Consider the following 20,468-nt stretch of genomic DNA (forward strand, 5'->3'; position numbering starts at 1 on the left):
TAAGCAAAAGGAATGATCCCTCACATGCTGTATAAAAATGCTGCAAAAAATTATGATCTATTTTCTTAGATAAAAGCATGATTTAGATAATTGAGAGCTAATAATACCATGCATATACCTTATAACTCTTCAGTATTACAAGAGCAGATGTTTTGAGAACAGTTGGAGTTAAGGTAAAGAGCAGTGGAATAAATTACTGAAGTACAAGAAAAGTAACCGGGGCCCTATTAACTTACCACAGTGAGTAGGGCTCTCATCACTCATATCTCCACAGTCGTTATCACCATCACACAAATATGTTCGAGGAATGCAAATATTTGTGCTCTGACATTTTGTAAAACCAGACTGGCAAGTGCGCTCCGCTTTAAGGGGGGAGGGAAAAAAAAGCAAAAGTTCTTTAGAGCTTTTTTTTTAAATACTGTTACGCTGTATCTCATTGAAAGATACATAATATTGTTAAAAAGAGTCCCATGCCACTCACTTGCTAAAGTGCACTCATACTGCTCGTGCTATGTGGAAACAACTAGACAATTGCTTTTATTGACAAAAATCCTGACAAAAACATGATCAAAGAAACACATGCCAATACTTGGGGTGAGAGAATGTAAACTGACATGTATTCACACTGTAATGTCTGCATTTGCAACCAGCTGGTACTATATGAATCATCAGACCAACTGCAAATGACTAATAGCGCAGGAATTTAAAATATTCAGATTTCACTGATAATAAAAACATTGTCACAAATAATATGTTTCCAAAAAAAAGTGTGCACACAAAAATGTAAAAAAAAAATAATTCTCTAAATACATTTTCATCAATTTCTCTAACTTCAGATATAAATTTTCCACTGAAGAATGTAATCTTAGTGCAAAGACATGGTTAGTTTGATTAACTGCAATAGTAGCCAATATTGAACTAATCACAGTTTACATCTTAAGGAAAACAAACATAACTGATAACTTTTTGAGAGCTGTAAGGCATATAATTTTAAACAGAATAAACATAAACTGTGTCTGTATAAGCATCACAATATACACTCCTGATGATTAAATCTAGTATAATTAATATAGCATAACACAAAGTAAAAACCCGCTGGCAAACTCCAGGCTAATCCTGCAAAAATATAAGCCCTGCATCCAATTAATCTGAAATAATCTTTCTGAAGTCCATGGGATTACTCACAGGACCTAACATTAAGCGCTGCATCAAGGCAGACTATTTAAAGCAGTAGTTATTATGTAATATCTTAGGGTACTCTGGAATATCTTTTAACAATTCTATTTGCTTCAAACAACACAAAGCAGAATCTGTAAAGATCTCTATCTAAATAAGGAAATCTTTTATCCTCTTTGCTGATTTTGTCATAATTCTTCACACACAAACACATTTGCCTCTTCTTTGGTCTGAAGAGTTAGACTCAAATAGGTCCTAGGTAATTAGTATAAACTTACGGCAATTTCTCTCATCTGATGTGCCATTATCGTAACAGTTGTTTACTCCGTTGCAGACATACTGAAGAGATATACACCTTCCATTATTGCAAGTAAATTCTGTGTGGGAGTCACAAGTTCGGAACAAGCAGCCAACTTCATCACTGTTATCTCCACAGTCATTGTAGTGATCACAGCGGTAATGGTAGGGTACGCATCGCCCATTACCACAGGTAAAAGCTGTTGGCTGACAAGTATGGAAAGCTGCAGGAAGTAAAAAACAAAATTCAAGAAAAAAAAAGAATATACACGAATAAAATGTAATCTAAGTTCTCTGACAAAGTAACAAGTAAAATCACAATACTTTTACCTGCCAGGGCAAACACAGCTGCAAAACGGACTGCATGAAAAGTAAAATACATACTTTAATTAAACAAAGTAGAAATTGGCTATACATGATAAAAATTCAATACTATAGTGCTTTTGAATTCTAGTGCAAATCATTAGCCATTCAGACCTCAAGTCTGTGAGCAAGCAAGGGGCCATATCCAAACTACAGCCTTAAGTTCCATGATCATAAAGCCATAAAAGCGATAGAGAATACAGTACAGGCAAGAGAGTATGCATCACTTTCTCATGCAGTTATTTTAAATGCTTACCACACACACTTTCCAGCTCATCACTGCCATCACCACAATCGTTGTCATTGTCGCATTTCCATCGCTCAGAGATACATTGCCCATTAAGGCATGTGAAGAAACCAGTATCACACCTGGTACCGTTATCCACAATACAGTGCTTGTTATTATTGGCTAAATACCAGCGACCTTCAGAGGGGCACTGACATTCTGCACCAGCTGGACCTAAATTTATGTTTGACAGTTAAAAAAAAAAAAAAGCAGACAAAAAATGGAACAAATTTAACATCGATGCTTTAGATAGGGTCCTATGAAACCGTTCACAGCTGTAACACTGGAAAAGACAATGAAATTCTCACAACTACTGTAAGATCTATCTGCCTACAAGTGTGGTGACTTAGCCAGATTTTTATCTCACTTAAGCATATGCAAACCCATTAAAACACAAAAGAGTTATTTCAGAGTTCCCTAGAGGAACTGAGATCAGAACTTGGAGTATCTTAATATTTGCGTGTTGTCCAAATAGTTTTTGGGTGGCAGCAAGATGGCATCTGATGCTTTCAAATATCAGAGCTACATCAGCTGAGGCTCTATCCCTCAAAATCAAAACAGGGTTTTCAAAAGTCTTTGCACTAGACTAACTGCTCTTCTCAAAATCAATGAGAAGTTTGAGTTGTTTTCAGGCAAGACAGATTTTTTAAAGGCATTTAAGATGCTACAAATGAAAAATGAAAGCAAGCACTGAATGAGTTTTTCAAAGTCAAGGATCATAACTTCCAAAACCCACAACACACAAAGCAGCTCTGTAACAGGTATGCTCTTTGGGGTATACTGCCATTCTGCTTTCCTGACCATCTGGACTGGTGATCTGTTGGAGCACTTTGACGCTCTCCTCACATATGCACAAGGAGAGATAAAAGATAGGATACATATGTCACTCAGGTCTCACCCCAATATGCAGCTGATGATACACAGTATGTTTCTGGAGTCCATGACTCAAAAGGACACCTGCCCCACAGTGTAGATAGCACAAATTGATTTCTATCTTCTTAATAGTTGTCCAACGTTTAAAATGAGGCAGTAGAAACATTTATTTTGGAAATTAATTATCAGGGAAAGACTTCATAATATCATGTGATAAAGAAGTAGTGACCATAAAGATTTTTTAAATATGTGGTAGGAAACATCAGTATACAGCATTATCAGTATGTATTCCTAAGGTAACCATATGCTGCAGAGCTCACTTCATGTCTCATCCCAGAGGTCAAAGAAGCTGAAATCCCAGAAACCAATGTTTTCGTTTAAATTAGAGAAACCCATAATTTTTATTTGTGAGGATTCTCAGACACAACCCTCAGGTGTGTTGGCAAAATACTGTGACCTTGAATGGCAATCATTTTGATTGCATTTATAAATAAAATAAATATTAAGTATTTAGGAACACTAAGAAATATTTCATCTGTCTCCATGTGACTAAAATTGTTATACTATGAACTCTAACAGAGGCAACACTAATAGCTTATAGTTATATATACAGCTTACCTGGTGCACAGATGTGACTGCAGCCACCATTGAACTGGTTGCAAGGGTTAGTACATTGCTGCTGCTTACTTTTTGCCCAGACATGAATATCCATCGGTCTTTGTGGAAGATTCATGATCATTACAATCTGATCTGAACCATCATACTTATTAGCTCGGTAAATGCTTCGCGTGTTCCAGTCTGTCCAATATATGTGCTGATCAAACAATGTCATTGCAAATGGATGCAGAGCAGTGCTAACAATTACCTCACGATTTGTACCAGTGAGAGTGCATCGCTCAATCTTCTGCCTAAAATAACAAAGAAATGATTACATCTTAAAAGAAAAAAAACCTTTAACTTATGTATAAAGCCATGCCCTAATTAGTCTGGCAACTAGTATCCACCATTTCAGTAAAGTGCACCAATAAGTAGGGTGCTGTTATGAGTTAAAAATCTCAAATTTTCCAATCTATGGCTTCAATAGTGATGCAGCGTAGCAGCTCTGTAATACTGACACAATAATGTACTGGAAGTAATCAGGCTGAAGATTGAAATGTTTAAACTCCGCTACTGAGAGCTAAAATGAATGCAAAAATTCATGAGAGAATACACTTTTGAAATGGGTATGATGTTAATGACTTCTTGTACCAGGAGAAAACCAACAGTCCCATGAAATGGGACATGTTTTCATTTCAGTTTTATCTTCTGCAGATCCAAATTTACACAATCCAGAAATACAAGCAAATTCACGAGACCATAAACATGCATTTTCTGCTATTTCTCACATAAGAATATGGAAGGAAAAACAGTTCTAATATATAATGACGACCACATATATTACACCTAATAGCCACAAATATATGGTGTATGATAAATACTTCTTCCTAGTTGATCTTCCAGTTTTGATTCTACTGTTAGGAACAGTGTTTGCAATGATGAACAAAATTCCAAGGAGTCCAAACAAGACTCCAAGGAGCCCCAGAAAATCACAGTTCAACTCCAAGTTCTGTGACAGACATGTTCTGCTGTATGTGAACCATTCTTTACTCGCACAGACAGCACTACTGACCCACAACCACCTTGTCACTGCTTCTGCCCTTCAGCCATTCCCACCCCTAACAACCACTTCAGCAAAGGTCAGTAGGGAAGCAGGAGAAGACATGCTGATGCCAGGAGACTCAATATGCACTATTCATGCAAGGACATTATTTCTAAGTATCGTTTATAAAATGATGATAAATGTTAGAGGTTCCTTTTCCTGTCTTGTCCTGGTTTTGGCTGGGATGGAGATAATTTTCTTCCTAGTAGTTGGTATACTGCTGTGTTTTGGATTTAGTATGAGAAGAATGTTGATAACACACTGATGTTTCAGCTGTTGCTAAGTAGTGTTTACACTAGTCAAGGACTTCACAGCTTCCCACGCTCTGCCAGGTGCACAAGAAGCTGGGAGGGAGCATAGCCAGGACAGCTGACCCAACTGGCCAATGGGGTATTCCATACCACATGATGTCATGCTCAGCATATAAAGCTGGGGGAAGAAGAAGGAAGGGAGGGGACGTTCGGAGTGATAGCGTTTGTCTTCCCAAGTAACCGTTACCTGTGGTGGAGCCCTGCTTTCCTGGCGATGGCTGAACACCTGCCTGCCGATGGGAAGTAGTGAATGAATTCCTTGTTTTGCTTTGCTTGCGCGCGTGGCTTTTGCTTTACCTATTAAACAGTCTTTATCTCAACCCACGAGTTTTCTCACTTTTACCCTTCTGATTCTCTCCCCCATCCCACCGTGGGGGAGTGAGCGAGCAGCTGTGTGGGGCTGTCCTGGTTCCGGCTGGGACAGGGTTAACTTTCTTCCCAGTAGCTTGGGGGGTGTGCTGTGTTTTGGGTTTAGTGTGAAAGGAGCGTTGATGGCCCATTGATGCTTTGGCTGTTGCTGGGTGATGCTTGCACCGGGAGGGGGGAGCACAGCCGGGGTGGTGGACCCAGCTGGCCAATGGGGTATTCTATACCATGTGACATCATGCTCAGTATAAAAACCAGGTGTGTGGGGGGGCTCGCCCCCCCCGTTCGTGTTCGTGACACGCAGTCAGCGGTCGGTGAGCGGTTGTGTTGTGCATTGCCTGCTTTGTGTAGTCTGTTATTGTTGTTCTCATTGTTACTATTACTGTTCTACTTAGTTTTATTTCAATTATTAAACTGTTTTTATCTCAACCCAGGAGCTTTCCTACTTGTGCCCTCCCGATTCTCTCCCCCATCCCACCGGGGGGGGGGGTGATCAAGCAGCTGCGTGGCGTTTATTTTTGCTGGCTGGGGTTAAACCACGACAGGGGCTTAGTTGCTGGCTGGCGTTAAACCATGACACTGTCTGAGATAGGCAGACCATATAAAAATAAAGCATGAGAGAAGAGAAAATGGAGGATGTTCAAAAGTTATTTGCAGTGAGGATAACAAGAGAAAGATTAATGAGTTATAGATGGGGTTATTCAAAGGAAGAGAAAAAGCTTGACAGAAAAACATCAAGATATAAGTAAATGCTGAAAATGAGATGAGGTACTGTCAGCAAGTTGAAGATAGTAGAACAAGAATGAGCATGGATAAAGGCTGTTCCTTGCCTCCAGCTCCCAGCACCTTGCTGTTCAGTCGCACTGTAACATTCACATGGCATGGCTGCCAGCCGCTTAGAACACAAGAAAGAACAGACTTCAGGTTGTCTCTGTTCCATCAAATATGGCATCATTCAATTGCACTGCTCTTAATACTCATCTCTAAAGAGCAGTTAGAGGAAGGAGAATGTGTATGCTTATGTATAAAGGCATAATGCCTAAGAAGTGGAGCAGTGTTTATGCAATGTCAATGGAACAGAACAATTCTCTAAGAGGCTGTGGCATCTTTCACGCACAAACTTCTGAAAAGGAGCTAATAAGAATCCCAGAATGGCTCTATGGAAGGTAAGGATAAGGAAGCTGTGGGACTTAAGACATTATACCCGGTGATTTTCTTCCTGCTAGCAGCTTCTCTCCCTGTTCATCACTCCGTGGCAATACGTCTTGCCTGTGAAGTCAGAAGGGCCAAATGTTGTCGGAGACTCCAAGCGGAAGGTCCACCCTTTGGTTCAAGCCACCAAAAGAGTTCTCACAGAAACAGAGAAATGCTCCAACAACTTAGCATTAGCAGTAAGAAAATCACTTGAATTTACTTTATGTAACCTCAAAGCAACTGTATGTTTAAGTCTCCGCTAGAGACAAAATTTAATTATTACCAGTTGTATTTAAGGCATTCACTAGACGACCAGTGTGGGCTGAATAAGAATGGAAATGGCCAATGAGAGAAAATGAGCAGATAAGAAATTTCTCAAGAAGCTGAACAGCTCGTCTCCTTTGTCATCACAAGTAGGAAGGAAAAAGCTGCACTTCATATAAGCAGGAGAACAAAACCCAGAATTTTAGTAATTACTACAGGAAAATAATAATAGGCAGACACTTTATAACGCAAAAGCTTTAATGTGAAAGAACAGTTGTGGGAAAAGTGCAGGAAGGCACTTTTCTATGAAACTGCACTTCTACAAAAGAAAAGAAGCTCAAATGCAACTCTCCTGCAATACAGGCTTTGATAATTTCTCACTTTCATGCCCCAGGGAACTTTGTAGGGGGAACCCTGGACATAGTTCTCAAGTGTCGACATGCTATCTGGTGAGGGATTCTTACTATGTTGCATGCAGCAACTGTGAAGATATGGGAAAGGAACAGTGTACAACTAGCACATACGTTCTATCTACTTGAGATGTATCTCAAGACTTGCGTGTGTGCCCAATGGTATCACAATACTTACCAGGAAACAGGAGGGTCTAGGACAAAAGAATAGAAACACTATTTTAGAGAAAGAGGGATAGCACCTTCGGGAGACTAGCATAAACAAGAGGAGAATAAGCAAGAGTAAAAATGGAGGAGAATATTAGCTCACCTTTGTGTTCCTTTGGTACATTCAGAGCTAAGGAGCACTGTCATTTTTGAGTGTCTGGTCTTCGTATCTTACCCCATGCTGGTATCTGTCCCTCTGAAGGGGTAAAGGCCCTCTCCGTGAAAGTCAGAATAAAGAAGACTTCACACTGTTTAAGCATATGCTTCCCTACCTCCATTAATTAGAGTTTGAAAGAGAAAAGAGGATGTCTCATTTGACATCCTGCATTCCCCTTAAAATAGAGGGTCCCATAACAGGTGCCCTGCCCTCCTACATACAGATGAATCCGAACAGGAATGCCTTCCTCCCAGAAGATCCAATAGAGGCACAGACCATAAGAGTTATTACATTACAGACAAACTCTTCCATCATGGCAAAGGAAAAGCCTGCAAAAGAACTGCTGTGCTGAAGGAACCAGAGGGGAAAGGTCTGATTGCTGCAGTGATTTCTCTGAGACCATGCATAAATTTGAATGGATACAAACTAAATTATTTTTAAAAAATTTCCTGCTGACGGCAGAAATTCTGGTGGCGTTCTGTGTGGTAGGCAACAGCAAGAACATCATGCCAAATTTCACAGGTGACAGGCATTAACCATGAGCAATGAATGATGTAAAATGTGCACTGGGATTGTATTTGTTAGAGAAGACGCTTATAGAAGTCCTGAGTTGCACGTAAAATGAACAAACTGCCAGTGGGCACAAACACCATAAAGCAGTGGACTAAATCTACACTGTGGCATAACAAAACTTCTTATTGCACAGTAGTTCCACATCAATATCAAGACTTTACATTGCACTGCTATTAAGTAACGCTTAACATTCTGTAATACAAAGTACCAAATTCAACTGAAATGCTGAAAAACAGTTTAAAAAATGAGGAAAAATAAATAATAGTTCTATTAAAAAATTAACCAAATGTAAACCAACAAGTGTGTTATCAATACATACAGATTTGCATCAGCCCAGTATAGCTGCTGTTCTTCATAGTCCAGGGTAAGCCCATTTGGCCATACCAAATTGGTGCTCACAATAGGTGTTCTGAAGTTTCCTCCAAGTGTAGCTCGTTCTATCTTTGCATTTGAACTCCAGTCAGTCCAGTACATATACCTGTCAATAACATGATTACAAGGTTATATTTTCAGCAAATAAAGCTCACAAAGCTCTTATCTGCTCCCGGGTATTTCCACACTGGTGTCCCTCACTGAAGTGTGCAGTGCAAAACTAGTGGAAAAGAACTGCTTCCTCTATTTTGGCCCACATTAACAAAGGAATCTTCTAGAAGGGATCACACTGGGGTCCACTGGAGTGAACTTCAGAACAGTTTTTCCAGCTTCTATGAGAATCCAGTAAAGTCAATTAATGCCTTTCCTATCTTTCTTCATTTGAAATACAGTATAATCAGTAACGAAATTAGAAATACAGTATAATACAGTAATGCCCCCAGTCTCTCAGGGGGGTTTTTGATACTGAAACAAGAATTCTTCTGACACACTCAGGAAATACAACAGAAAAAGGGAAAGATCATATAAGACTCTAAATAGAGAGATCTCTTGGCAGCGCTACCTGATTATCATGATATCATATTCTTGAAGAAATCTTGGTTTCAACAAATACCCTTTGTTTTTCTGCCTTACACAGCAAATGGAGGATGGTTAGTTGCTTGACAAACACCTGCTTTGAACATTGTTCTCATTTACCCCCAGCACCTGGCTCCCACCCTCACTAAGTGGAGCCTCATGCACTACACATTCATAAATGTTCTAAAAATCTCTGAAGAAAATTCAAATCCTGAGGCTGAGACCAGCTTAGAAAAGTTAAACCTAAAGAGTTAGATCTAGGACGGTTATGCACAGCTGGAACTTAGGGCTCAGAACAGGAAGTATCTGGCAGTCTTCGTCAAAGTCTAAATTGTAGTTTCACCTGCAGTCAAAATAAAATATACAAAGTGCAACACATACCCCCTGCAGGGATCTAATACAACGGCTCTTGGTCGTGGAACCCGGGCAATCACTGTGCGGTTAGATCCATCCACAGCCATCGAGCTGATAGTCTGATTGAGGTAGTCACTGTAGTAAACTCTGTTGTTGATCCAGTCAAAGGCTATGCCATCTGGAGTGCCCAGGTCTTAGACACATGCAAGCAAACACGCACAAGTTCAGTACAGTTTCCTGTGATATTGCAATACTCTTCACCTATTATAATGTGGCAACACCAAAGATCTCTTTGAAATGCCATTGGTATCAATGCAAATTTGTCCATTTAAAAATCTGAAGAACCAATACTTAGGACTCAGGCAGTCCTGTGTATGCAGTAAGGTTACAAAGACCTTTTCCTCACATAGACCTAAGTTCTCGTTGCTATTCTCCAAGTAGCAGGAACCATCCCTCACTGCATAATATTAATTTACTATATATAATTTTAATTTATTACATATAATTTTATATATATAATAATATTTAACCAGTTTTATAGTTCCATCTCATTGTGATCAAGATGAAATAAAAATCTCAGAAGAGGAAAAAACTGAAGAGAAGAGTCAAAAGGAGCATTTCATTAGATATCTTAACTAAATAGTCTACCTTGACCATTAAGCATAAAAATACCTGCTGAGCTAGTGCTAGATGCTGCAGTCCGTTTTTTTCAAAATTACTTTGTATCACATTTCAGTGCACTTACCAGATGCAACTACTGTTGGAGAGCCAATTCCTGAGTGTATACTAACATAACTGATTCTTCCTGTCCCTGAAGGATAACTTTGTGTAAAATATATTCGGTTGTTTATGCTGTCAAAATCCAGGGCCACTGCAGTTCTTAACACATTCACTGTGCGGAAGGGAGGACTGTGATTTTCAGGATCTAAGTGGATACTTCTGAGGGCATTCTCAAGAGCAAAAATCAGGTAATCATCAGTTGAAATGGAACACCTCTTGCCATCACTGCCTAGTGTTCCAAAGGCACAACCACATTTGGGTGTCTGCATGTCAGGCAAGGCAAAACATAGATGAGAACAGCCTCCATTGTTGTCCAAACAAGGATTGTTGTTGACATCAAGGGGTGAACGTGACTGGAAATGACTGTTGTAAATGGTAACATCCCTTAGCCAATTAATGTTGTCTCGTATTACTGTTGGCTGATCAGTATTGCCTGGCTCCTTGCTGGCTTGGAAGATTTTTTTCAGGTTCCGATCCACCCAGATCATAGAATTTCCAAAGACAGTGATACCATATGGAGTTGGATAGCGACTGCCATAACGCACAATTTCAACATCACCACCATCAGGCTGAATTCTTGCAATCATATCTAAGGAATCATCCACCCAGTAAACGTAGCCATTGCTGTGATCTATGGCCAACCCACGAGGTGTGACAATGCCCTCAGACACAAGAACTGTTCTGTTAGTGCAGTCAAGAAATGCACGTTCGATCTTCGGATTTTGCCCATAATCTGCCCAGAACAGATATCTGTTTTTTGGGTCGACTACTATGTGCCTTGGCATATCTATGGTAGTTTTAAGCAGAACACGGCGATAAGTTGTGTTTAAATGCAGTACTTCTACAAAAGTCTCTGCCAGGAATGCATTTGTAAAATAAAGATTTCCTGTATTTAAAGAAGAAAAATAAAAAAGCCGAAAAACAAAACAGAAAGTTAATATATAGCATCAACACCTGAGAAACATGAGCTGATAAAATACTAAACCATAAAATGAATACCCATAAACATCTTAGTAGTTGGAAGCATAAGGTACTTGCCTACACTTTGAGGAATTAGAAGACACCTAAACTGACAATAGTCAATTAATTTCTAAATCCTCATTGATTGCCATGGGGAAAAATCAGTGGCATAAGATCTAGAGTGCATTAATTACAGTTGTTCTTTAAGTGTACTTTTTGTTTTTTTTAATCTAAGCCTTTGACTTGCCCTTCCATACTCTTATCCCTTTACCTTTTACAACACATAACTATGAAATCCATGTTATGGCACAGCACTGTATACAGTAACTAAATTAAGTGTACGCAGCAGATGATTATTCTAAAACTCATCCCAACAAGCCTATCAATCAACAGAAGAACATTTGCAAAACATATATATGGTACGCATACGTATAAAATAAAGGTATTAATGGCAACAGTCAGCTACTTAGAGTTGATGAATGCTTGCTGAAGAGTTAATATTTGAATTAATCTCTAATATCTTTAAGTAGAAACAGGAAGTGCAAGTGGGGAAATTAAAGTTCGAAGACAAAGTATTTCTTTGGCTTTCTTTACTTTTCACTATAATTTATAGGATTTGTACACAGCAATCTGAGCGTAGATGAAGGGTCCTTCCTTCTTATTAACAATGTCATCAGACAACTTTTGTGCACTTTTCTCTGGTACATCTTTTTCACTATGGTAGTAAAGTATAGCAGTACACTGGATAACAGCTACTTATGAATGCACAGGCAAGAAGAGAGACTTAAGACAAATATGAAAGCATCATGAGAGAAAAGGTTCTATACATCTGCTCTGATAAACTTTCATTTTTACACATGTATATAAACATAAAAGCCATTCATCACTTCCTCTTGTTTTAAAATCAGTCCACAGACACACAAGTTAGAATCATAGGACTTCCATTCAAAATAGTTCCATTAGGATCCATTTATGTTAGCCTAAAAATTTTACAATCTGTAAAGAATAACATTCTCCTAAATTCAGCTATGCTTACCTGCTACCCAGTCAATTGCAATGCCACGGATCCCATTTCGTCCTATTCCATTTGTAACAACATTTCTAAAATAAGAACCATCAGGTTTAATTTTACGTATTGCATTCTGAGAAGAAATTGTGCTACTGAAGTCACACCAGTAAATGAAACCAGAAGGCATGTGAACGTCCACGTGAAGCGCATTTCGTCCTGAAATATTTTGAAAAGTAATAACTAAATATCTTTGATATAAACTAACTTATTTAAAACATGTGCTATGCCAGCAAGAAATGCCAAAATATTAGGCATTATAAAATTTTTTCCTATTATAATATTCACATACCTCTTCCTGCCAGTGGTACCATGGCTTCAGAGTGATCAGATGTCTCTAAACTAAATCCTTTAATTGCAGAAAGCATAGAAACAATTACAAATGAACTGTACGGAGAACAGGTTCTGTTATCAGGATTTAGCTGAAAGCCAGTAGCACAAGCACAGGAGAACAATCCACCAGGTACAGGCAGACAAAGCTGCTGGCAAACTCCAATATTATTACTGCAGCCATTTGAGGAACCAGCAGAATCTGTGAAAGACACACATGGCAACACAAAATAATCTGAACTGTATCATCACAAACTCACGCAGATATATAACCGAATTCATATACTTGCATAGTATTAACAACCAGCTGACAAAAATAAGGATCTTAACCACTGTACATTTTAGCACATAAGCGTTAGCAATGGATTTGCTGGTTTCTTGTCATCTAACATCAATGGGGCCAAGAATCAGATAAAACGGTTATATAAATTTGAAGCCAAAGTAACAAAATTTGTTATTCAGTCAATATTACATTGACAATATTTTAGTAAAACTACATGGGCCAATAGATGCCTCAACAGAATGGTGGAACATCTCTTTACCAAAACCAGGTAAAATGCTTCTGATGCTTTTCCTGAAAGCCTAATCAAACCATTTCCTTTGAAAGGGTGTGCTTTCTGTCTCTGAGGGAAGTCGAATTTTCACAAGTTGGATATCCTGAAATACCTCTTTTGCAAATACTCACTGTCTCTGTAATACACACGTAGGCACTTCAGTCTTGGGACATTATCTCTCAGTACTACTTTGTTTGCTCCAGTGGACTTGTCAACTCGTTCAATAACTTCATAATCTCGATCAGTATAGTACAGAAAGGTATCATACACAGCAATTCCCCATGGATGAGAAAGGTGAACCACCAGAGTCACACGACTTGTACCATCCACATTGCCTTTCTCAATCTAAGAAATCAGTTTAAAGCTTAATATTACATTTCTTATAATAAAAGTTCAATGTTACAATAAAAAATTAAAATGCAACATATGCTACTAAAATCTCTTCATGCATGAGATCTTTATGTACAAGGTAGGAAGGAAAGGATCAGCAGGATGCCAATAATGATTGCTGTTTTTTCATTCAAATTCATCATATATTTTTAATGGTAATTAGTAACAACAGTTATTCAGATTTTGCTCGGTCCTGCAAATCCCAGTTACATGAGTAAACTAAAGTGACTGAATTACTCATGTGAACCACAGACTCAGAGATAGATGAACAGGGGAAAAAAAATTGTTAAAAAAAAAATCTCCTACCACTCCTGTGCTTGTGACAGCCCAGTACAACTTTTGTTCCTTAATGTCAATGGTAATGAACTCTACATGGTCAAGGTTGCCAGTGAAGAGGGTTTGTATGCCTGATCCATCCATGCTTGCACTGGCAATCTTTGCTGGGACTCCACTGTCAGTTCCCTGGTCTGTCCAGTACAGCTTCCTGTAACACACATTATCATATCTGTTAGCAAAGCTGATAAAGATCAATAGACCAGAGTCACTTGAGCATATGCTTAAATCCATCTCCTTCGTCAGTTAAATACTTCAGCACATGCTGAACAGAGATCACTTTGAAACAGGCCACAATGAAACAGAGATCTTGTTTGAAAAAAGAGAAAAATGCTTGTTCTCTTGCAAAAGAGAAATACTGTTTCTCCTGAAAAAAGAGAATAATGCCTGTTAAATAATTTTTAGAAATCCATAACCTCCCCTGTATCATCCCACAATACCATCAGCAGGTAAACTCTGTAGAGTATTAGGATTATAACAAGAAAGCGAGAGAATAATAATTCTGTTTCACAGATGGCTGCAAGGTTTCAGCAGTGAGTTTGGTTCCAATTTGGAATTAAAACTACAAGTTCAAAAAATCTATATGCAACAGAATTCTATTATCTGGCTCTGGGGAGTATGTGCACTGCTCTGGCCTCAGTTGCTGAAGAACACGTAGGGCACATGGCAGCCAGACCCCCAACTAGGGACAAAGTCAATTCATCTGAAAGCCTGCCAAGTCACCAGCAGAACTGCCTCATTACTAATATGGTCCTATGGAACACTGATTTTGGAAAAAGAAAAAAAAAAGCATCATATTGCAGTTTTGAGTAGTTTGTTGGGAAAAAAGCAAATTACAGCTTTTTTTGGGGGAGAAAGCAGTAAAATTGTATTTAGTGCTATACTATTTAACATGTGACATTCTTCCCTGAAGTGTGTCTTTCTACTATAGATAGGCCTCAAGACAGACATCACAAGATATTATAAAGATATACAAGATATACAAGATATACAAGATATACATCACAAGATATTATAAAGACAGACTTTAGAGTTCTCTTTACTCTGGGTTCCCATCTTTTTCAGAGATTTTTTGTACAATCATAATATTCTGTGATCCTTTTTAATTAAAAAATTTTACCATATAAGTATATGGTAAATTAAGGAGAATTAACATCTATGATACAATTTATGAAGCCATGCAATTATTTTCTAGGGCTTAAAAAGAGTAATTAAATTCTGCACAAATATGAAAAAACCCAACACCGTGTCAAATCCAGGATGGAAGCTGAAGACCCTAAAAATTAAGAAAAAAGTGGAGAGTATACTCATGCGCAAAGACAACAGTAATTTTGGAAATTTACCCCCTTGCTGGATCAACTGTCAAACCAATCGGCGTGCCAGCTCCCAGAGAAGTGCCATCATTGGTAATCAGTGTTTTCCTGTACATTATGTCACCACGCAACTTCAGGACCTATGCAAACATTGAACTTATCAGAGCATGTAATATAGAACTTATGATAGATTTTCAAATTAAAGGAAGGAAGCCTAAATCCACAGGAGTTGAAATTGCAGAAGACTCTCTCAAACACTATGAAGAAAAAGCACATTGTTCTGTATACTAACCATCTCCCTTCTCTAACATGCACCCCTTGAATGAGCTGCTTGCAGCTTAGAACCTGCCTGTGTTAACAAGTAGGCATCCTAGGTATAAAAATAGTTAATCTTTCAGCTTCCATAATATCTTCAAAGTATTACAGGCTGAACGGGTTGATGAAATGCTGATTTAGAAAGTATTCAATTTTATTTGTTTAAATTAGCTGCCGTTTAATTTAATAGTATGTATTTATATTTTGGGACAAGGACATTAATGACTGGGCTTATTCACAGTCATTACTCTATTATATATTGTTTATCCTCTATTTCCTTACACTAAATGGCAATTTTATCCTTCATATACCATCAGACTGCTAGTCTCCAGAAAGCTGCATAATATGATATCAAAGCATTTGGGAGCAGATCTTACTGCATTTGATGGCAACATTCCTTTACTATCAGAGGCACTGCATTCTGATCATTGATTTGAAGTGAGAATAGTAATAATAATAGTAACTCTAGCGATCAGAGAGGTTGTGTATCAAACACCAGAAGCCTAACGGCGGGGGATGGGGGGGGGGAGGGAGGAGAAAAAAAAAAGAAGGGGGGAAAAAAAAAGATCTATGCACAAATAATAAAGTTGCCAGAATATATTGCTTTCAATCTTCTTGACTATGCTCAAATTTAGGTTTATCTCTTCAAGTTTGTAAAGCATTTTTCTACAGACTATTTGCATTTTAAAATAAATCTAATTTCAGTTTTTCATTAAAAAAAAAATTAATAATTTCAACCTGTATACATAGCACTGAAAAATTTAGGCTCTTACTTTCCAATTGTCCCTCTTAAATAATTACCTCAATTGACTGCGTCCCTGGATTACTGTAATACAGGTTAGCAGATATCCAGTCCAGTGCCAGACCAATAGGAGCACCAATAACAGCTGCTGGAGCAAAAACTGTCCTGTTGGCTCCATCTGACCTCACTCTGTGAATTTCACCCTTGGAAAAAAACATAACAGAAGTGAAAAAATGTCAAGAGCAGAAAACACTGTTCTATTCCAACTACATAAGCACTTACTTTATATTACAATCTTTTCTTAGCAAAATGAAAATCCAGTCGAGAGAAATGTATTTGTATATGCTCAATGCATAAACATGGTAAAAATATTATTGTAAATCATAATTATCCAGTGTGAAGAGGCATTACCATTCACCAACCAAAACCTGATTGACAGAAATAAAATGACTATATTTTATAAGGCTGAACTGTATATATTTAAGCTATATGCAGTGACACTTCTGTAATTTGTATTTCATTATCAAAAGATTTTTACCAGGATACCTCAGTTAACCATCTTGGATATACCTGAAATCTAGTAAAGGAAAATAATGTTCTCTCCATGTGTAAATATTTAAGAACCAAATTTTTAATAAGCTGTAATAGCAAGAATCAAGACTAAGATTATCCTTGCAGGTTTCTTCATAAGGGTAACTCTTGAAATTATAATTGATGACTTGCAGATTCTATGGCATTAGCTACAGTGTGTGATGCTAAAGCATGATATAAACAAGCACTAAACAGAGAGACAAGCCAGATAAAGGTCTGAAGTGGTTACTATAGCCACCTTCCTGAGCTTTCTTCAGGTTGTGTCAGTTTTACAGAAGTTCTGCAGAAGTCCTGCATATTATCATGTGAATCTTTCTCAACTAGTATTAATGCAGAATTGAAATACCATCAGCTATCACACATTATTAAGCCTTTTGGAGAAGAGGTCAGTAGAGTTAGGGGAGGTGTGAGCAAGCGTTGAAATCTGGTTCTCTCTCCTCACTAATTGCTTCCTCCTCCACTGATGCAGACTTGCTGCGCCTGTTCTGAGAAGATCTCACTCCGTGGTGCAGGCTCCCAGACACGGTAGCGTTGGGACCCACCACCCCAGTTCTTCACTGAGGCAACATGTACAGTAGGTCTGTTCTGCTCTGGCACTTTGCTGAAAGACAGAGGGGCACTGCCAACTCGAAGGGACAGAACATACAGTGCACCATTATACACTGAACTTTGCATCACCTGAAGACGGAAGCTGTGCAGCTAACGCTAGCCCAGTTCAGGAAGGGAGGAGGTGGAGGCAGAGATAGAGCAGGCCCAAGCAGCAAAAAAATGGTGAACAGGTTGCAGCTGCCATCTCAGAGCAGAAACAAGATAGAATCAGCTTTAGGAAAAGCACCCAGCGATCATTCAATGGTCCATGCATATTCTTAATTGCTTTGTTACCATGATATCAGTATACTGTCTAAATATCTCAGTGCAGAATTGAAAATGGAGCTTCAGAAAGGAATCAACATATCAGATGGCAAAAATCTGAACAAGAACTCCAGGCCAAATTCACTACAGGCTTAAATAGGTAGAACTTCTTCGACAGCGGTAGAGCACTGCTTCCTGAATCCTAACAATGTAGTGCTATTTGCAAATTAACCTGTCCTTGAATACCTAGGCCTACAGAAAAAAGTAGGAAAGTAGGGTAACTTTTGGTACTGTATAAACCCTACTTTGAGAGCCTGATGGACATAGAATATTTACAACAGTGTCTAGTATGATAGGCACTTTAAAGACAGACAGGAATTCTCCTGCCTATTATTGACATTTACAATTAATAAACTATGGAACATGACAGCTGAAGATAAAGATACTTCGGAAGTGTTTTTCAAATAGAATAGGGAGGACTCTGATATTTATCTCTGTTTCCTGAGTTTGCTTCAGACAGGGTGAACAAGTTCATGGATGTTCACTTGAGCTCTAACTACAGCTTCAACTGTTGCCAACACTGGCAGTGAAATTACAGCTACAAACTATGCAAGTGTAGACAAATCCCAGGAAAACCCAAATATGCAATGGATGGAGGCAAAACAGGGTGTTAAGGAAGAGGCCTTGTGGTAATGGACACGCACTACAATTAAGAAAGTAGGCAAAGATGCTTCTGTCATTAGAAACTAGAGAAATATCTTTTTTCAGAGAGCGAGCCATGACTGACACAGGTGTCTCAGCTCTGTTTGGGAGCAATGGCAGCCTCAGGCCTGCAGGTCAGGGGTACAGATTGGGGGCACAGCCCATAGTCACGCATTTGTCAGGCTGGAGCTCAAGACCTAACTAAAATACAGCACTTACCCGCACTCAGCCTGCAGAGGCACCTGGCATTTCACTTGCCAGCTCTGTTAATGGATATATCAGCCCATGACCTCCTACAGAACTGTTCAACCTCTTGTAAATGTCAGCTGTATCCGCTGGCTGAGATCTGTCAACAACATTTTTTCAGACTGCACAGAGGATCAAGTAGATTCCTGAGTATTTATCTAGTTCCTTGGGCAAAGGTTTGCTTAAATAGGTCTATTTAAATACTTCATGGGAACTAAACATTCTAATTTTAAAATAATAAATAATTAAATAAATTATAATTCCTTTATGAGTGACACAGAATAGGCTTTAAAATGAGTGATTTTTAAACTTATTTTTACTTCAAACCTGCAAAATGTAAGGGAAACAGATTGGGAAACAAAAGGTAAACCTTGTGTGGATGAAAGGTAACAAGTTAGTGTGATTTTTTTCTGTAAAACGTAACTACGGAAATCTCCTTATCTACCATTATACTTCTCCAGGACCTAAGCACTGCTTTTCTTGAAAAAAGAACTGCTTTTAAGTTTCCAAGAGTGAACACATATTGCTGAATCAGCAGTCTCCTACCACATCCATCCTCCAGACTGCCATAGATTATTTTTTTTAAGAGTCCAGCCTGCAAAAATTGGGATTTTTTTGTGGCAAGTTAGCCTTAGGGAACACATATCGTTTCTTAGTTCAGGACAAGCATTAAAAATGCTTAGTCAAACAATTATAATCAACTATTAAAAATTAGTTCAAACTATTTTTTAGATCTATAAGCCTTATATGTGCTACCTGGAAACTGTTGTGACTTTGCGACCATTTTCTTCTATTTAAAGAGAAAGATGCCTCTACTATGTTACTTCATTAAGTGCTCAGACTAGATGCATGTATTTTCATTCTAATCTTTAGTGCCACTTTGTCCAATGTACTGCTCCCATGGCGAAGTGTTCTGGCTGTGTTTGCAGAATTAAGTCTTAAGTCAAGAGAGAGGAGAAAGAGTGGACTATAGCAGAGGGAGGCTGAGAGTATGGTTCTGTCAATGCTTTCTGATATTTCCTGTTCATGTGTCTGGCTGAGCCAGAAATAACATTAATCAAATATTTCAGCTGACAAAGATGAAAACTAATTTACAAAAGAGATGAAGCTTCTTTATTTTAACCTAGGGGGGTGGGGGGGGAAGAATCCAAACAAACAAACAAAAGCCCAAAACAAAACAAAAAACCCCACAAGAAAAACCCCCAAAAACCCCTTTCATTCCTTTCAATTATAATACATTTCAGTCAAAAACATTATTTTAAAACAAAAAGTCTTATTTTAGTGCACATTTTGAACACAAATACTAACTTACCGGATTTTCAACCCAATAAATCATCTGTTCAGAGTCATCAAAGTCAACATCAACACCATTTTGAACTCCTGCTATCGGAACCATAGCATCATTCGTCTTCTCCTCAGGGTTCAGAGAAATTCCATAAATTATATTATCTCTTACAGCAATAAGGAAAGGGTGTTCAACTGTGAAAACATATAATGTAATTCAGAGTTGTTTCTGATCAAGAAAATGTCATGCTTCCCCTCTCCCACCCAAAAGTTCCCTGATGCTGAGAATGGTTGAGTGTTACCAGTGACGTTTTGCAACCACTTACCTATAAGTTTTTTCCCTCACTAGGAGTGAGGTTAACAGTTATTGTAATGGTTGTAACATTTAAAGTTTCAGCACTGTGGAATCACAATGCATGTGCAAGCAAATTCTGAGAAAGAGGAAGTAAATAAGGCAGGATTACTCATTGCTGGCCAAGGGAAGAAGTACATTCATGCAGCTGCTCTGAGCAGCTTTTTCAAATCTCTGAGA

The 20,468-nt window shown here is 38.4% G+C and overlaps 1 protein-coding gene across 1 annotated transcript in view; it reads right to left on the reverse strand.

Moving 5' to 3' along the window:
• The window catches only part of LRP2 (LDL receptor related protein 2), a 131,986-nt gene that overhangs the window by 43,383 nt on the left and 68,135 nt on the right, over positions 1 to 20,468 (reverse strand). The window contains exons 32-45 of the mRNA XM_075153132.1: positions 19,965 to 20,131; positions 16,321 to 16,464; positions 15,235 to 15,344; positions 13,865 to 14,042; positions 13,300 to 13,513; positions 12,577 to 12,816; positions 12,255 to 12,443; positions 10,224 to 11,144; positions 9,506 to 9,671; positions 8,496 to 8,654; positions 3,614 to 3,903; positions 2,093 to 2,296; positions 1,455 to 1,697; positions 237 to 362 (exon numbers count right to left, since the gene is read on the reverse strand). Coding sequence (XP_075009233.1) covers positions 237 to 362; positions 1,455 to 1,697; positions 2,093 to 2,296; positions 3,614 to 3,903; positions 8,496 to 8,654; positions 9,506 to 9,671; positions 10,224 to 11,144; positions 12,255 to 12,443; positions 12,577 to 12,816; positions 13,300 to 13,513; positions 13,865 to 14,042; positions 15,235 to 15,344; positions 16,321 to 16,464; positions 19,965 to 20,131 — 3,351 coding nt within the window. The remainder of the gene's footprint in view (positions 1 to 236; positions 363 to 1,454; positions 1,698 to 2,092; positions 2,297 to 3,613; positions 3,904 to 8,495; positions 8,655 to 9,505; positions 9,672 to 10,223; positions 11,145 to 12,254; positions 12,444 to 12,576; positions 12,817 to 13,299; positions 13,514 to 13,864; positions 14,043 to 15,234; positions 15,345 to 16,320; positions 16,465 to 19,964; positions 20,132 to 20,468) is intronic.

Source organism: Calonectris borealis, chromosome 6 (assembly GCF_964195595.1).
Source record: "Calonectris borealis chromosome 6, bCalBor7.hap1.2, whole genome shotgun sequence".
Classification (NCBI taxonomy): Eukaryota; Metazoa; Chordata; class Aves; order Procellariiformes; family Procellariidae; genus Calonectris; species Calonectris borealis.